The sequence below is a fragment of the Diospyros lotus genome, chromosome 11, assembly GCF_014633365.1.
Source record: "Diospyros lotus cultivar Yz01 chromosome 11, ASM1463336v1, whole genome shotgun sequence".
Lineage (NCBI taxonomy): Eukaryota > Viridiplantae > Streptophyta > Magnoliopsida > Ericales > Ebenaceae > Diospyros > Diospyros lotus.
The window spans coordinates 25,874,365-25,893,503 of record NC_068348.1 but is presented as its reverse complement, the minus strand read 5'-3'; the positions used below and the strand labels follow the sequence as shown (position 1 = coordinate 25,893,503).

Below are 19,139 nucleotides of genomic sequence, written 5' to 3'. Positions count from 1 at the left end.
GCTTGGAATTTGTTATTGCGAATCTGTTGTTGAATATTTGAATCAACAATAATAGATGTAGACTTTGTTGTAGGTGAATTTTTTTGTTTCAAATTCTCATTAAGCACAAGTTTAATGAAAATTTATTGTACTAACTTTTTGATTATATAAAAATTTTATTACATTAACTTTTTAAATTTCAGCCCCCCAACCTAAATTCTTAGATTCGCCCTTACCTGTGCATACGACATTGCTCGTCACTATTACAATTTACATTTTTAAGAATAAGAATTTATTATTTGTTGGATTCGACACGTATCAATAGGAAGTCAAATTTTTGCTCTGTGTATTAACCTTTACCTTATAAAAAAAAAATGTAATTGTTGCAAAAAATCTCTTCAAAACAGAAAAGGTTAGTGCAATAACATCGAACTAGATTTAATCAAACATATCGACAATACACAAAGTACTGAAAACAACAACAAGAAGATAAACACGAAGTACAAACTCCCTGTATAAAATCGATTCAAGGCTCAGATCTGAAGAGTCAGTTCACTACTTTAATAACGCCAACGGATAGGAACCACAAGCCACAACGAAACCCTCAAACCAGTCCTCAAACCGAAAACCCAGAAAGCCCCAACACCTCTCAGTCGAACACAAACAAAGCCTTCTCTCATCCAATCGATCAAAGCCACACACAGTAGGTTACCACAGAAGGTAGATCGGTCACAAAGACAGAGGGTAGAAAGCACAAAGCAAAGAGAAATGCTTCCCGAGAATGGATGATCGAAACCCCCTAAACAGGGCATGCGACACCAACAAATCGACCAAGATCAACAAGGACAAATGCTGTCTCTTAACATGGAAAGAAGCATCGGATCGACATGGAAATAGAGCCATCGAAGATCAGTAGCAAAAGGAAACCACGAAGGAAGCAATTGGCCAAGCAAGGAGATACGAGAGAGAGAGAGAGAAAGAGAGTGAGAGAGAGAAAGAGAGAAGAGCTAAGGTTTAGCAGAGATAGAGAGAGAGAAACACCAAAGAAATGGGCCGCACACCGGCCTTTTATATGTGGGCTTAGGGCTTGGGCCTTTGGGCTCAGAATAGTGGGCTTCTCTCCCACTTGAGCAAATGGCCTAAGGCCCATTTCTCCTCTAAAGTGGGAATAGGGTTTGTGGCCCGACTTCTAAAATGGGCTGCCTAAAAGTGGTGACGGACTTTGGTTCTTCAATCCTGGGCCGAAGCCTATGAAGATAAAACCCACCCGAAAAATCGTCACAGCCTTGGGCCTTATTAGGAAACACAAAACCAACAGTAATCTATAGAAGGACGACAAGAAATGAATTTGAAAAATTAAATTCTGAATTTGAATTTTAAATTTTATACTTATTGCTCTTAGTCGTGGATTTTGGAAAGCATCTATCTATCTAATTAAATATGTTTTTGATTACAAAATAATTAACTGTTCATTAACATTAGTATGGTGAAACACCAAAAAGAGATAGCATGTATACGAAATATTTTATATAAAAGTAAATTTCCAATGTGAAATGTTATATTGAACAAACGAGGCCTTACTTTTTAGGTAGGAGAGAGCAAAAGTTTGGTCTACTCGAACTAATCGAACTGAATCGATTGAACTTGTCTGTTCGATTCGATTTTTTTCTTACATCGGTTTAATTCGATTAATTTTCTCAAAAGTTTGGTTTTTGATTTTCGATTCTATTTTTTGGTTGGAAGAATTGAACTAACTGAACTGATCGATTTTTAAAATAATATTGTTTTGATGTCTATAAAATAATGTCGTTTTCTTTGATTTGGTATTTTTTTTTATCGGTTACTTTGGTTTTCTTCAATTTCTATGGCATTTATTCAGCTTAATAGTTTCGGTTCAGTTTATACAATTTGTGTTCAATTTTTTTGATTATGAGTTAATTTAATTTTTTGGATTCATCGATCAGTTCAATTCAATTTTATTTCTCAATTCGTTTAATTAGTTAATGAATTTCGATCAATTCGATAACCGAACCGATCGTTTGCACACAAAACTAGTAGAAAAAGAATTAATCTAATGGTATATGTGAAAATTGGCAGGATTTTATAATTATTTTGTTTACATTAACAGTTCATCAAAACTAAATGCTTTAATGAAATATAAATAGTCATTGAATATTTTTATTTTTAATAAAAATAAATATATATATATATATAATAACTAAGATATTGTATTAGAAATAATTATATTACCAATTGTGCATACAACTGTAAAAATCAAGTGAGGTTCTATGCGTTTGCTCACATCTTTTTAATAGCTGACAATAAAAACAAGGGTATTCACTATATGAGGACGATATATAGCTGACAATATATATATTCACAATAAAAACAATAAGGGCATTTCAGTTATTTAAAAATATTTTAACTGAGAATAACTAACAACAACAACGAAAAATTACAATGCAGTATTAAACCTCAAGGGTGTTCACTGTATTTTCTTAAATTTTGTGGGTATTTTTTTGTAATTATTTCAAGTCCAAAGAAACTACATATAATTTTTCTTAATATAAAAAAATATTAAATTTTTAAAAGAGATTATAATTAATACGTAGGTATGATAAACGTGTGAGAGACCACTTGGACTTCAGTATCTATTTGGACATCAGCAATTAATGAGGTTAAATTCGCATGGAAAATTCAGGTGAATACTGAATAATGATCAGCTAATTAATCCAGTTCTAGGAGTAGAATCCATTTGCTAGAAACAGAATTATGGTTTAATTCCTCCCTTTTCTGCGATCTACATACAGAGGGATGTGGCACAGCGAGCACAAAGTCTCAAACAGCATCGAAGCCCGCAGGACAGATTTTGATACTTACATTGGTAATTCATTAATTACGTACTAATTCTTCTCAGCCATTGGCTCAATTGATCAAGATAAGAAGTAATCCTTATTTTGTTGGATTCGGTTTCCCTCTTGAAAGGTTTAGTTATTAAAGCATATACAGCCAGAATATATAGTGGCAAGAACTGCCCAGGCCAACCTATCAGTATTATTAGCTCAAGGTTTATCAAGGAGGAATGACATTTGATGTACTTGTATTTTAACTGCTTTTTATGGGTGTACAATTTATTATATCCTTTTACAATATATAAAATTTCTTATAAATGAGATTGTTGGTAGCTCGACTCGACAAACCTGAGCTTGGTTCGTACATTCGGTTGACAAGCTTTATCAAAACAAAAAACACACTAGAAGGAGTGGTGTGCAACGGCGGAGAGGGAAGATGCAGAGGTGGTCGACAATCGACGAGGCAGTGGTGGCCATGATTGAGTCACTAGTCTCCTTTTCGTTTCTTCCCAATAGCAGCAACAGTCTGTAATTGTTGGAGTATCATCGTCCCTACCCAGTGCAAAAGGAACAGAACATGTGCAGACAGACTATCTCTTTATTGGAGAAGAAGAGGAAGGACCAGGCAACAAAAGGAAGAGAAAGGAGGGAAAGGAAATGATCGGAACAGGCAAAGAAACCTAGGAGATAGTGAGACTGCCAAAATGAGTTTTCTTGGAGATGGGAGACTCTACTCAAATCAATCAAATTTAACATAACGATGATATGTTTATATACATATTTTTTATTTAAATAATATATATGACGTGTATATATAATATATGCATGTATTTATGTTCAAATAATATATTTATAAAATTATAAATAAATTTATTAATATATTATAAACGAATTACCCACTTTATTATACACAAGCTGCAGCATGAACGTGAAGCCCACTTTCTCCCATCATTATTTGATTGGTAGGATAGAATAATTCCATCAATGGTAAGAGTAGTTTCATCTTAAACTAAACAGACATGAAATAGTATTTAAGAAAAAAAAAACTTATGATTTATTTAGTGGGCCCATCACAATCATTTTTTACCGTCATGCCCTGTCTCAAAAATGAAATCAATGCCCTGTATCAAAAATGAAACCAAGACGTGGCCAAATGGTAATTGCAGGGCCCGTGCACATTTTCAACGTAACCTCAGAGCAACGATCAGCAGGAAGAATGAATCTAGTGCTTGCTGGATCTCTAGGCATTGGAAACTTCTTGCAGTCCTCACAATCCCCTTTACAAAAATCAGGAACTACATTCCCATATGGATGAATTTGTTGGGGAACTTCTAAACTAAGAGATTGTGTGGTCTTCTTTTCTTCTGCCTCCTCCTTGTACACAATATAAACCCCAACCTCCTTAACTTCATGATAACGATCACTTGTAACTGAAATATTCACTTCATCTCCACCTTCCAACTGATCCTCTAACTTCCAATAACTTAACCACGTCACGTCGTCTTCATTTAGTGGAAAACCCAAAAGTTCTGGGCAATAGCTCCATTTCACTTGTTTGGTTGCATTACTGATAATTGTGCGTAAGTATTGTTCTTCAAACCGATAATCATTAGATTCAGCATAAACAGAACATACAGACAATCCTTGAGTTCTGAAATTAGCATCGGAAGGCACGGTAAAAGATATTGAGGATCCTACATTCTTAAGATTGAATCTGATAGGCATCTTGCTTCCACGAACATAAGTGCAAATTGTACAAGGCTGGTGTAATCCCTATACAAAAAAACAACATAAGTTAAACAGTAATATACAGCCCCATGAGAGAGAGAGAGAGAGAGAGAGAGAGAGAGAGAGAACGCGCACTAGGGGAGGAGACATCCACGTTTCATGTGATGCAGAGATTGATGAAAACTCTATATATGATTTTCCCATGCCTTCGAAGAAGTCACAAAAGCCCAAATTGTTAATTAGCTCTGCATCATCACTTTCTAAGGGTTTTACCTTGTATAAACCAGAAATCTCAACTAGCCTCCGGCAATGACGATAAGTTAAAATTTTTCCGGTAAAATCTGCTGAGTCAAAGCTTATTTTTTCCAATAATTTACATCCATCAACCTGCACATCTTCTAAACTTTTAGGCAGCCCGTCAAGTGTCAAAAGCCTTGGGCATGAGTGTAACCATAGACTCTTGAGCCCAAAATGATCCCTAATGCAATTTGGGAGGCTACGAATCGGATTCTCGCTCAAATTCAACTTCCGCAATGAGGATAGGCTGCTAAAATCCCTAGGGAAACTGTCATCAGACAGATTGCAATTTGCAAGACTTAAACCTACCAAAGACTCTGGAAAAGAAACCCATGAAAATTCTGGCCGACTTCTTGGATTTAGTGGCCAAGGCCATGAAGACAAAAGCCATGCTTTCACCTTCCAAGTGATAGAGAATAATGGATTTATTGCAGTTCCATCTGGTAGAAGCACTGCCAAAGAATTCATATTACCCAGCTCTGCTGAAAAATTTCCAAGATTTAAGCAACCGCTAAGGTCAAGTGTTGCCAGAGATTTTAGCTTATAAAAGGTTTGTGGAAGCTCCCTCAAGCTTTGACAATTTCTCAAGTTTAAGAAAACAAGTCTTTCTAGGCATCCAATCGATTCATCAACCTTAACCAACCTAGTACAATTTTCAAGTATAAGTCTCTTGAGATTCGGCAATCTTGAGAAATCAGGAGTCTCAACAAAATAATGGGAATGACTTAGATTAAGGATTTTTAGTAATCGGAGGAACTGTAAAACAACAAGAGAGAACAAATATTAATAATTTGATTAAAAATCTAATGAAAATACAAATTAATAGAAGAAATAAAAAGAAAAGGAAATAGGAAACAAACCTTGGCTCCATTCAAAACCTTTTTCAAGCAGCTATAAGGCATTTCAAGAGCAACCAGCTTGTCCAAAGGAAAATCATTGGGTATCATTTGTAAAGGGAAATGAGACCAATGCAACCACCTCAATCCTTTGGGGAAATTTTCATAGTTTCCAAATAATTGTACATGACTAATCTGTAGAAGTTGTAGATTGGACATCCTTGAAAATGCATCACCTTCCAAAAAAGCTACATTTGAATTTTTTGTGGCAATGCCCAAAGGGAAACCAAAGAAGATACTAAAGGGAAATCTCTTCCCCTTTTTAGAGCAGCTGTTGGGCCCAAAGCTATTCCACTCAGACTCATCTTCCTTCAAGAAATGCATGTCAAGAACAAGGCCTCTGATTTTTCTTGTGCCCTGACAAAGAAAAGAAGGGGGAGCATTGATAAATAAATAGCATCTTTTCACAAATACGTACAAAATAAATAAGTATAGTTAATTCATACAGTTTTTCCCTTTAAGACACTCAAGGAATCCTTGTGATTCCAGAGCCTGCTGCGTTCTCCTAACTCTTCAGGTGATTTTTGCCGGACAATTTCCCTTCCCATTTCCTGAATCCATTGATGCATCACCAATCGATTATGTTCAATGGTTAACATATTTCTATCAATAAGATTTTGAATTCCAGCCAATGCGAAATCATAACAGCCCTTTAGGATTGTAATTGTGGTGTCTATGTCCCCTCCGACAAAGAAGCAAGCAATATCGAGGAATAAATTTTTGTCGTGGTCATCTTGTAAAGAGTCGTAACTTAATTTGAGTATTTCAAGGATTTCATTGTGAGGAATTGCTATTAATTTTTGTAGTTGACTTTTCCACACATCTAAACTTGTGCCAGATAGGAAACGACCCAAAATTTTAACAGCCAATGGAATCCCTCCGCAATAATCCACTGCCTTTTTTGAGTCTATCAAATAACCATCAATAGGATGGCTTTGTCCAAAGGCATACCAACTGAAAAGCTGTAGGGATTCGTCGTGATCCAACTTTTCTACCTTGTGTACTTTCCAACACTCATGAGCTCTTACTAATTGCTCATGTCTAGTAGTTATGATCAATTTACTACCTGGAGAAAGCCAATCCTTAATTCCAAAGACTGCATCTAATTGTTCCCATTTATCAACATCATCAAGAATTATAAGAACTTTTTTACGGCCAATAACTTCTTTAATCTTAAGAACCCCTTCATCAACATTGCGTATTTCTACCTCTCTTCTGCTCAGAATATCTGAAAGAAGTTGACTTTGTAAACGAATTAAACTGTTTTGTTGTCCAGAAATTTCTCTTACATTTGCTAGGAAGCTGCTACCTTCAAATTTTGAGGAGTTTAAGTTGTACACAAATTTAGCAATGGTTGTCTTGCCAATTCCACCCATCCCACAAATGGCAATAAGTCTAACATCAAGCCCTCCATCTTGTAACCACAAATTAATGCTTTCAGCACGGGAATCTAGTCCAATGGGGTAAGGGGCAACATTCAAAACTCTTGGCCGGCTTAGCTTGTCTTCAACTTCCTTGATAATTTTTTGGATAAGCTTTGACTCGTACCTATAATTTGCAATCCATACAGAAAGTGATAGCTCATCAATCGCTAAGCATCTGATAAATAAATTAAAATTTTCTCTACGAAAAACTAACTGTAACGCCCGTATTTAACAAATTAAATTAATTTTGGGGTAATTTAAATTAAAAGAAATGGTAAAATAATTGGTTGTGGTTAAATAAAAATTTAATTATATGATTTTATGGAAATAAGAAGTTAGGATAATTAATTTTGTTATTTAGGGATTTCTGGAAAAAGAAAAAAATTAAAACAAATTAATTTGTGTGATTTTCAGAAAGTTCGGGTATTTCTGTAATTAATTTAGTGGGTGATTGTGTAATTAAATGAAGATAGGGGTTGCTGGCGTGATTCAAGGAAAGGGGAGAAAATCACATTAAATATAACCTAAGTTATATATAGGTTAGATGTGAGCGTGGGCGCGGGCGGTTCGTGCGTGAGACGGCCAGGCGGTGGACGCGGCTTCGAGTCCGCGGGCAGGCGTGCGCGAGGGGTGGATTTTGGGCTGATTTTTAATCAGCCCAAGGACGTCGAAACGACTTCGTTTCGAAGGAGACGGTGGCCTCCCCAGCAGCCGCTCCAGCGCTGCCACGTGGCGCCGCCCCCTGCCCCCTTTTTTGCGCGAAATTGAGCCCGATTTCGGGCGTTTTCTTCTTTCCTTTCAGTAAAAAAAATTGCAGAAGCAGCAGCTCGCGAACAAGAAAAAAATTGAGAAATTGGGCTTCAAAAAATCAGATTAAACCCCGTTTAATCCCTGATTTAATTATCTAGGTATGTAATTAACTTAGTAATTAATAATTTCTGAGGTTGAAATTTTATTTGGGGCCCAATTTTATTAATTTTGTCAATAAATGGAATATTGCAGTTTGTATAACTTTGACCGCGTTTGGTCAAATTGAGCTTAAGGCTATCTCCGGAAAGGCAAGTTCTTTATACCCTCATTGTCGATTCTTTCGATATAAATTTATTTGACCTCCCTTCATTGGATTTGACTGTTAATAGATTATGGAATTTAAACGGTGTGTTTAATAATTTAATTTATTAACCTGGTTTCGAGGGTATTATTCGTTGGTTGCCTACGGGGGTTTGTATCACCCCCAAGCCTATGGGAATGATGTCGTACTCACCCGGGGCTAGGTTCTTAGCTGTCGGGTATTATTATTTGACTTCCGGTTATTTATTGGCTAGAGTGGTTGGGCAGTGGGGGCAAGGGTTAGTTGTATGGTGACGGTGTGACTGTTGTACGGTCTATTTTAGGCCGTTAGATGATCTCTCCTGGTCACCGACCACTGACCGGTGTCAGACATTGTCGACTAGCTCTACCGTTATGTGATTATAGCATGCCTGATTATTTTATTTTTGTTGCATGGTTTGATATGCACATGGGTACGGGCTGCATGATGGGATCATCATGATTTGGTTATGCTTGATCACGAACATTTTCGATTGGTTAGATTGCATCCAGCACGGGCATATGCATCGCGTGTGATTTACTACGTGGGCGGAGCATGGCCTGATGCCTGGATGTATGGGCGCCTAGTATCACGTTGATGCTCATTACGCCTTGCATTTTATATGCATTGCATGGTTACTGGTAGATATTAGTTCTCGAACGGGAGTACCGTTTCGAGGGAGCCTATGGCTCGGCTGTCGGGAGTACCGGCAGGGATACGGGTGACGGGAGTACCGCCCTGGGACAGTGCGCACAGGTTTGCTGGAGGTAGTTGTTACCGTCCAGGGCAGCGGCAGGTTGGTATGGGACTTGGGTGCCAGGTGTTTTATGTGGGCCCCGAGGTCCGGTATGTGTTTTATTATTGTGCACTGTTGTGTTGTTGCGTCACATGGCTTGTGTGTACATGTGGGTTTATATTTGGGATGATATCCTCTTCTGTTTCGTTTACAGCCTTCCTTATTATATAAACTTGCTGAGTCTTGCGACTCACCTTGCTTTCCATCATTCCAGGTAAGGGTAAGGCTAAAGTCGAGGGCGAGGACCGTACCACCTAGCAGCCAGCCGTGTCGGTAGGGTGTACAGTTAGCTGCCCCTGCTTTCTCTGATGTTTTGTTAGAAGTTTTTGACTCTCATTTTTGACTGTGCCCGGTTGTTCCTTGTATCTTTTATTGTTGGCACAGGTGTCTGTATATTCTCATATACTCCTTGACTGCTGTTCCAGCAGGGTACTTGTAGGAGTGCATGTATATTGTTTTGCTTCCGCTGTTGTATTTGTCGTATGTATGCATGCCAGGGTATTTTTGTCTTGTGTTTGTTTCTCTTCTCTTATGTAGGCGCTCTCGTTCGGATTGATCGGGCGGTTGGGATATCCGGGCGAGGGTGCTTACAATGTTGGTATCAGAGCGTCATTGAGTCAATTTGGGGGACAAGTAACTGTACACCAAGGCTGTTAGGTAGAGTTAGAGTGTCAGGTCGTGTCCCTAATTCCGAAATGCATTCTAATTGATTTTGGTTATGTAGGACTTATGGACGCACGTCGTGGACGAGGTCGTGGTAGACCACCGATGCGAGGTAGAGGGCACCTTGTTCCTACTCCTGAGGTACAGGCGACAGATACAGGAGATGAGAGACAGCCAGGGCCTCCGGACGTGCAGGAGACATTGGCAGGTCTTCTACGGGCCGTGGACGTACTGGCGGCATCTCAGTTACGTCAGGAGCGCAGTCGTGATGGTAGGACCGCTACGGCCCAGGCGTCACATTCAGGTGCACCGGGAGCAGGGGATAGTTCTGGTGCCGCATTACTTAAAGACTTTATGGCCCTACGTCCACCAGAGTTTAGTGGAGGCGCCGATACGACAGAGGCCGAGGATTGGCTATTGGCTGTGGAGAAGCATTTACGATCTATAGGCTGTGCAGAGGCCCATAGAGTTCGACTGGGAACCTTCCTGTTGCGAGGAGACGCCGAGCGATGGTGGGAGACCACCAGACAACGATATGGTGATGGGGGCCCGACATGGACACAGTTTGTCGCGGCGTTCAATGAGACTTATATACCGGCTTGGGTCAGAGAACAAAAGGTGTTCGAGTTTGTTGACTTACAGCAGGGAAGCAAGACAGTCACACAGTACGAGACTGATTTTGTGGCGTTATCTCGTTATGCTCCAGAGCTAGTGACCCCTGAGTCTCGCAGAGTCAGCAAATTTTAGAGGGGGCTACGACCAGAGATTCGTCACGCCATGGCTGGTATCGAGGCACCCGACTTTCCTACAGCTGTACAGCGAGCCCACGCAGTGGAGCGAGACTGATTGGAAGCTCGATCAGATCAGTCAGTCATGAAGAGTGCTGGGAGTAGCAGTAAGAAAAGGAAGTGGGATGCGGGCAGTAAGAGTTTTGGGCTTCCACAGTGCCGGTAGTGCGGACAGAGACACCAGGGTCAGTGCCCGGATGTTCGTCGGGACGTGTGTTATCGCTGTGGTCAGCCGGGACATTTGAAGAGGGACTGTCCACAGGGGCCCAGACCGGCTACACCGGCCCCACCAGCTACACCGACCACAGGGCAGGATGTCATTTGCTTTCGTTGTGGACAGAGGGGCCATCATTCGAACGTGTGCACCCAGCCACCACAGATTGGAGGGCCACTGACAGGAGGTGTGGGACCCAGACCAGTTCAGAGACAGTTTACACCTAGGGCACCGGGTCCAGGAGCACCACTACCCCTACCAGCAGCACATCGCCCAGGGCCCACAGAGAGAGTACAGATGCAAGGGAAGGCGTTTGCGGTGACAGCCGCCGAGGCAGCTGAGGGCAGTGATACGGTACAAGGTATACTTTCTCTTCATGGTCACGATGTACGTGCTTTATTTGATACAGGTTCTACCCACTCTTTCATAGTACCCCATTTGTTGCATAAGATCCCGATCCCGTGTACCCCCTTACCTTATGATTTATCTGTTTCGACACTGGGAGGGATGGTATTGTTGGGGAGTGAGATGGTCAGGGATTGCGAGATAGGGATTCATGACCAGGCATTTTTGGGGGATCTTATTGTTTTGGCGATCCAGGATTTTGATTTACTGTTGGGTATGGATTGGCTCTCACGGCACTATGCTCGAGTTGATTGCCGTCGGAAGGTGATTTCATTTGAGCACCCGGAGAGACCAGTTGTTACATACCGGGGTGTGAAGCCCGTGGTGACTACACCGATGATATCGGTTATGCACGTCGAGAGGCTTATACGACGTGGGTGTGAAGCCTATTTTGCATTTGTGACTGTGATAGCTGGGGAGAAGAAGGAGTTGGCTGCCTATCCTGTGGTGCGAGACTTTCCAGATGTGTTCCCAGATAAGTTACCGGGACTACCACCGTACCGAGAGATTGATTTTGCAGTCGATCTGATGCCAGGTACACAGCCTATTTCCAAGACTCCTTACCGTATGGCTGCTAATGAATTAAAAGAACTTAAGGTGCAATTGCAAGATCTTTTGGAGATGGGGTTTATTCGACCGAGCACATCGCCATGGGGGGCTCCAGTATTATTTGTGCGTAAGAAAGATGGGTCTATGCGACTGTGTATAGACTACCGGCAGCTTAATCAGGTAACAATTAAGAATAAGTACCCCTTACCCCGTGTGGATGATTTACTAGATCAATTGCGTGGTGCATCAGTGTTTTCCAAAATAGATTTGCGGTCAGGTTATCATCAGGTGCGAGTCAGAGATGAGGATATTGCGAAGACCGCATTTCGTACACGTTACGGCCATTACGAGTTTGTGGTCATGCCATTTGGACTGACCAATGCACCTGCAGTATTTATGGATCTGATGAACAGAGTATTCAAGGAGTACTTGGACTCTTTTGTCATAGTTTTCATTGACGACATCCTGATTTACTCACCGAGCCCTGAGATACACGAGGCACATCTGAGCGTGGTTTTGCAGAAGCTCAGAGAGGAGCAGTTATATGCCAAGTTTTCGAAATGTGAGTTTTGGCAGACCCGAGTCGTTTTCTTGGGACACGTGGTCTCAGGTGAGGGTATCTCGGTAAACCCAAAAAAGACTAGAGCCGTGATGGATTGGCCGAGACCGATGACAGTGACGGAGATTCGGAGTTTTCTTGTCCTTGCTGGTTATTATCGACGATTTATAAAAGGCTTTGCACGGCTTGCATCACCCATGACGAAGTTGACGAGGAAAAGCGTCAGATTTATTTGGGACGAGTCTTGTGAGAGGTCTTTCCAGGAGTTGAAGCGGCGTTTGACTTCGGCGCTAGTACTGACGATACCCAGGTGTGGTGAGTTATTTACTGTATATAGTGATGCCTCGTATGCAGGGTTGGGATGTGTTTTGATGCAGGACGGCCGAGTGAATTCTTATGCATCCAGACAGTTGAAGAGGCACGAGGAGAATTACCCTACACATGATCTGGAGTTAGCGGCTGTAGTGTTTGCCTTGAAGATTTGGAGGCATTATCTTTTTGGTGAGAGAGTTCAAATTTACACTGATCACAAGAGCCTTAAGTACCTCTTTTCACAGAGGGAACTCAATATGAGACAACGCCGTTGGTTAGAGCTGCTTAAAGATTATGATTGCGAGATCCTCTATCATCCAGGTAAAGCCAATGTAGTTGCAGATGCATTGAGTCGTCGTGGAGTATCAGCTGCAGCTATGATGGTACAGGAGTGGTTCTTATTGGAGCAGATGAGTGATCTTACTATCTCAGTGGCATCAGATAATCTTACACTCTATTGTGCTGCCATGAGTATCCATTCGGATCTTGAGGGTCAGATTCGCGATCGACAGCGACAGGATGTGGAGCTTAGCGCGATTATGGCTGATATGGAGAGATTTGGTCCATTGGGGTACAGCCAGAGGGACGATGGCTTGCTATTGTTCCGTGGGCGGATTTGTGTGCCGAGTGACAGTGATATCAGGCAGAGGATCCTAGAGGAAGCTCATCGTTCTCCCTATACTATCCACCCTGGGGCGACGAAGATGTATCAGGGTTTACGACGCCAATATTGGTGGAGTGGCATGAAGAGGAGCGTAGCAGAGTTTGTATCCCGATGTTTAGTGTGCCAGCAAGTCAAAGCTGAGCACCAGAGGCCCGCGGGATTGTTACGACCTTTATCCGTGCCGGAGTGGAAATGGGAGCGCATAGCTATGGATTTTGTCTCAGGATTGCCACGATCTATTCGAGGATTCGATTCGATATGGGTGATTATCGATCGATTGACTAAAACAGCGCACTTCTTACCTGTCAAGAAAACCTATCCTATTCATCGACTGGCCACGTTATATATTGACGAGGTGGTGAGACTGCATGGAGTCCCAGCTAGCATTGTGTCAGATAGGGATCCTCGATTTACCTCACGATTTTGGGAAGCGTTGCAGAGTGCTATGGGGACTCAGTTGACTTTCAGTACAGCCTTCCACCCTCAGACTAACGGGCAGTCGGAGCGGACCATACGGACTTTGGAAGATATGCTCCGCGCCTGTGTATTGGATTTCTATGGGAGCTGGGATGATCATTTGTCGTTAGTGGAGTTTGCCTACAATAATAGCTTCCAGGCCAGTATTGGGATGGCACCATTTGAGGCGTTGTACGGGCGACCATGTAGATCACCGCTTTGCTGGACCGAGATTGGGGAGCGAGCATTGCTTGGGCCGGAGTTGGTAGAGCAGACATCAGAGAAGATCCAGTTGATTCGGACTAGGATGAAGGCAGCTCAGGACCGTCAGAAGAGTTATGCTGACAGACGACGCCGGGATTTGGAGTTTGAGGTGGGTGATCATGTTTTTCTTCGGGTTATGCCGATTAGGGGTGTTCGACGCTTTGGAGTATCTGGCAAGTTGAGTCCTCGTTATGTGGGACCGTTTGAGATATTTGAGCGAATCGGACCGTTGGCTTACCGGTTAGCCTTACCCCCTCAGTTAGCCCACGTACATGATGTTTTTCATGTTTCTATGCTTCGCAAGTATGTGGCAGATCCCGGACATGTTATCGATTACCATCCGCTCGTAGTACAAGAGGATGCGTCATATGCCGAGTTGCCTGCTAGCATTGTGGATCAGAAAGAGAAAGTGCTCCGTAACCGTATGATTCCCTATGTGAAGGTCCAGTGGCAGCGACATACCCCTGAGGAGGCTACTTGGGAGCTAGAGGAGGAGATGAGGCGACTTCATCCTCAGTTGTTTGCCTAGCCAGGTACGAATTTCGAGGACGAAATTCTTTTTAGGGGGGGAGGATTTGTAACGCCCGTATTTAACAAATTAAATTAATTTTGGGGTAATTTAAATTAAAAGAAATGGTAAAATAATTGGTTGTGGTTAAATAAAAATTTAATTATATGATTTTATGGAAATAAGAAGTTAGGATAACTAATTTTGTTATTTAGGGATTTCTGGAAAAAGAAAAAAATTAAAACAAATTAATTTGTGTGATTTTCAGAAAGTTCGGGTATTTCTGTAATTAATTTAGTGGGTGATTGTGTAATTAAATGAAGATAGGGGTTGCTGGCGTGATTCAAGGAAAGGGGCAAAAATCACATTAAATATAACCTAAGTTATATATAGGTTAGATGTGGGCGTGGGCGCGGGCGGTTCGTGCGCGAGACGGCCAGGCGGTGGACGCGGCTTCGAGTCCGCGGGCAGACGTGCGCGAGGGGTGGATTTTGGGCTGATTTTTAATCAGCCCAAGGACGTCGAAACGACGTCGTTTCGAAGGAGGCGGTGGCCTCCCCAGCAGCCGCTCCAGCGCTGCCACGTGGCGCCGCCCCCTACCCCCTTTTTTGCGCGAAATTGAGCCCGATTTCGGGCGTTTTCTTCTTTCCTTTTCAGTAAAAAAAATTGCAGAAGCAGCAGCTCGCGAACAAGAAAAAAATTGAGAAATTGGGCTTCAAAAAATCAGATTAAACCCCGTTTAATCCCTGATTTAATTATCTAGGTATGTAATTAACTTAGTAATTAATAATTTCTGAGGTTGAAATTTTATTTGGGGCCCAATTTTATTAATTTTGTCAATAAATGGAATATTGCAATTTGTATAACTTTGACCGTGTTTGGTCAAATTGAGCTTAAGGCTATCTCCGGAAAGGCAAGTTCTTTATACCCTCATTGTCGATTCTTTCGATATAAATTTATTTGACCTCCCTTCATTGGATTTGACTGTTAATAGATTATGAAATTTAAACGGTGTGTTTAATAATTTAATTTATTAACCTGGTTTCGAGGGCATTATTCGTTGGTTGTCTACGGGGGTTTGTATCACCCCCAAGCCTATGGGAATGGTGTCGTACTCACCCGGGGCTAGGTTCTTAGCTGTCGGGTATTATTATTTGACTTCCGGTTATTTATTGGCTAGAGTGGTTGGGCAGTGGGGGCAAGGGTTAGTTGTATGGTGACGGTGTGACTGTTGTACGGTCTATTTTAGGCCGTTAGATGATCTCTCCTGGTCACCGACCGCTGACCGGTGTCAGACATTGCCGACTAGCTCTACCGTTATGTGATTATAGCATGCCTGATTATTTTATTTTTGTTGCATGGTTTGATATGCACATGGGTACGGGCTGCATGATGGGATCATCATGATTTGGTTATGCTTGATCACGAACATTTTAGATTGGTTAGATTGCATCCAGCACGGGAATATGCATCGCGTGTGATTTACTACGTGGGCGGAGCATGGCCTGATGCCTGGATGTATGGGCGCCTAGTATCACGTTGATGCTCATTACGCCTTGCATTTTATATGCATTGCATGGTTACTGGTAGATATTAGTTCTCGAACGGGAGTACCGTTTCGAGGGAGCCTATGGCTCGGCTGTCGGGAGTACCGGCAGGGATACGGGTGACGGGAGTACCGCCCTGGGACAGTGCGCACAGGTTTGCTGGAGGTAGTTGTTACCGTCCAGGGCAGCGGCAGGTTGGTATGGGACTCGGGTGCCAGGTGTTTTATGTGGGCCCGAGGTCCGGTATGTGTTTTATTATTGTGCACTGTTGTGTTGTTACGTCACATGGCTTGTGTGTACATGTGGGTTTATATTTGGGATGATATCCTCTTCTGTTTCGTTTACAGCCTTCCTTATTATATAAACTTGCTGAGTCTTGCGACTCACCTTGCTTTTCATCATTCCAGGTAAGGGTAAGGCTAAAGTCGAGGGCGAGGACCGTACCACCTAGCAGTCAGCCGTGTCAGTAGGGTGTACAGTTAGCTACCCCTGCTTTCTCTGATGTTTTGTTAGAAGTTTTTGACTCTCATTTTTGACTGTGCCCGGTTGTTCCTTGTATCTTTTATCGTTGGCACAGGTGTCTGTATATTCTCATATACTCCTTGACTGCTGTTCCAGCAGGGTACTTGTAGGCGTGCATGTATATTGTTTTGCTTCCGCTGTTGTATTTGTCGTATGTATACATGCCAGGGTATTTTTGTCTTGTGTTTGTTTCTCTTCTCTTATGTAGGCGCTCTCGTTCGGATTGATCGGGCGGTTGGGATATCCGGGAGAGGGTGCTTACACTAACACATTATGAAAATTATCATGGTCCACGGAAAAACTGCATTCGTTTGAACTTAAAATTAATACCATTAAGATGATGCCAAAATATGAAAAGAATAATGGAAAAATAAAATAAATCAAAGAAATCAGATGGCAAAAGAACCCTATTAAATGACAAGGAATTTCATTTTTCAAAAATAAGATACGTTTCACACTTGAATCCATTATCTTTTAGAACGTTAATGGACTCTATTTCTAATAGAATATGTCTTCTTGTAAAGACATTGCATCACAAGCAGTGTCCGTAGGGGAATTAGCTATATTATAGTTATGATCTAATTAATACACCATTTATGATATTGCTAGTTATATAATTTTATATTGCTATATTATAATTATTATGATCTAATTAATTTGATAATATTACAATATAAAAACTACCAAAATTATATTCGTGATATTGTAATATTACAATTTTAATGATATTGATCTTAAATTTTAAAATTTTTAAAAAAAATTAGAAATTTTACAATGGCAAATTGTTTCAATTAATATTTTTACCATTATGATTAGTCAAATTTACTTTTTTTGATATATTTTTTCTCCTTAGAATATTTAATTAATATTGTAATTAAATTACAGTCCATTCACAACTATGGACAAAGAAGTGGGAGGCAAACGGTTACCTATCAATTCCATCTGGCATTCCTGCTAAACCAGCAACTTCCTCTAGCGCTTCCCTCCACCACTTCAATTTCTCCTTCCACCCCTTTGCTGCTTCACCCTCTCCCACGTCGAACTTGAATCGCTCTTCATGCCTCGCAAATGCCTCCGCATAAACTCCCTTTTGTTTCCTGACCTCCGACGGATCCACGCCGTAGAACACCGGCAGAACCACGTGCCCAGAGTCCCTCCTTCGTCGTCTTCCGAGGATCATCTCAAGCTCATCGAGGCACCAGGTTGAAGACGCGTAGTTTCTGGACAAGACAACAATTGAAACCCTCGACTCTTCGATTGCCCTTTGCAGCTCAACGATGATGCTTTCTCCTCTTTGGATTTCATCATCGTCTCTGAAGGTGCGAAATCCGGCGTTCCTAAGAGCCGTATAGAGGTGGTCGGCGAAGGTCCAGCGAGTGTCCTCGCCTCTGAAGCTCAAGAACACGTCATAGCTGCTGCTGCTCCGAGAAGTGAAAGAGGAGGAGGTGGGCTCTTTGGCTCTTGTAGTAGTAGTCATTGAACAGAGGGAGCAGAGAAGAATGGCTGTGTTGGAGAAAACTGGAGATCAATCAAAGTCTTACCACTTGGATTTATCATCAGAACGATCGGGTAGAGACTAAAGAGCATCGTCAACTCTGAAGTAGATGGAAGTCGTCTGGAAAGACGAGAGAAATATAAGGAGGGTGGGGGTGCGTGCGACCAAAGCAAAGCAGAACATTGGCTGATATTATTGAATGGGAAACTGCCAGGAAACCGGGGCAAAATTTCGCTGGAAAAAAGTCCCAAAAGTTACGAAATGTTAAGTAAATGCACTGACCGAGTTAAAATTGAATATTAAAAAAACTTAAATTGATAGCTAATTCCATCCCTAAAATCTGTTGTGACGTTAAATAAATTCTCAAATTAGTTAAAATTAGTTAATAAATGTTAAGTTGGGAATATCTGGCTGAAGTGCTACGCCAGATGGGGTCTAGGAGAAAATGGATGGGCTGGACGGAGCGGTGCTGTATGAATCAAAGGATCATAGTTCTTTATAATGGTGCATATGAGTGGAACCCATATGTAAAATTTTATTTTTTATTTTATTATATGTGTATATAAGAATCTCATTTATATTTTTTTATTATAAATGGTGTGTCACATCAACAATGGCACACACATTCTAAATTGATTTCAAGTGTTAGATAAAATTGTATCAAATTGCCAATTGGAATACAATTATTAAAATTAAAACGTTTGGATAAATTTATAAATTCAAAAAAAGATTTTGATTTTTTTGCTATTTTCCCTTTTTAAAAATTAAGAGATAATGTATTTATATTACACTTTAAAGGTAGGAAGTCTAATTTTTGCCTTTTATTTTTATTTTAAATTTTTAAGTAGATATATCCTTCGTCCCTTTGATTTGATATAAACACATGGAGTATTTATTATGTTTCTAAAAATTATATTGACTATGTATACTCCACAAATTTGAAAAATTATGTTGATGATTTATACCATATTTGAATCAAATTATGTAATACCCCAAGAGTCTAGATAAAAGTAGTATATATCGAGAATAAGTAAGAAATGAAACAATACTAGCTGTATATCTTTTGGGTTGAATGTAGGTAAAAAAACTCTGGGGTTAAGCGTACTTGAGCTGGGGAAGCTCAAGGATGGG

The 19,139-nt window shown here is 41.0% G+C and overlaps 1 protein-coding gene across 1 annotated transcript; it reads right to left on the bottom strand.

The window, feature by feature from the left end:
* Nucleotides 1-3,760: 3,760 nt before the first annotated feature.
* Nucleotides 3,761-18,160, bottom strand: LOC127813069 (disease resistance protein RUN1-like). The gene is made up of 5 exons (XM_052353799.1): nucleotides 17,443-18,160; nucleotides 7,042-7,300; nucleotides 5,717-6,109; nucleotides 4,695-5,612; nucleotides 3,761-4,604 (listed from the first exon to the last, which is right to left on the bottom strand). Exons 1-5 carry the CDS (start codon nucleotides 17,988-17,990, stop codon nucleotides 3,945-3,947), a joined length of 2,778 nt encoding a protein of 925 aa, XP_052209759.1. The 5' UTR covers nucleotides 17,991-18,160; the 3' UTR covers nucleotides 3,761-3,944.
* Nucleotides 18,161-19,139: the final 979 nt, after the last annotated feature.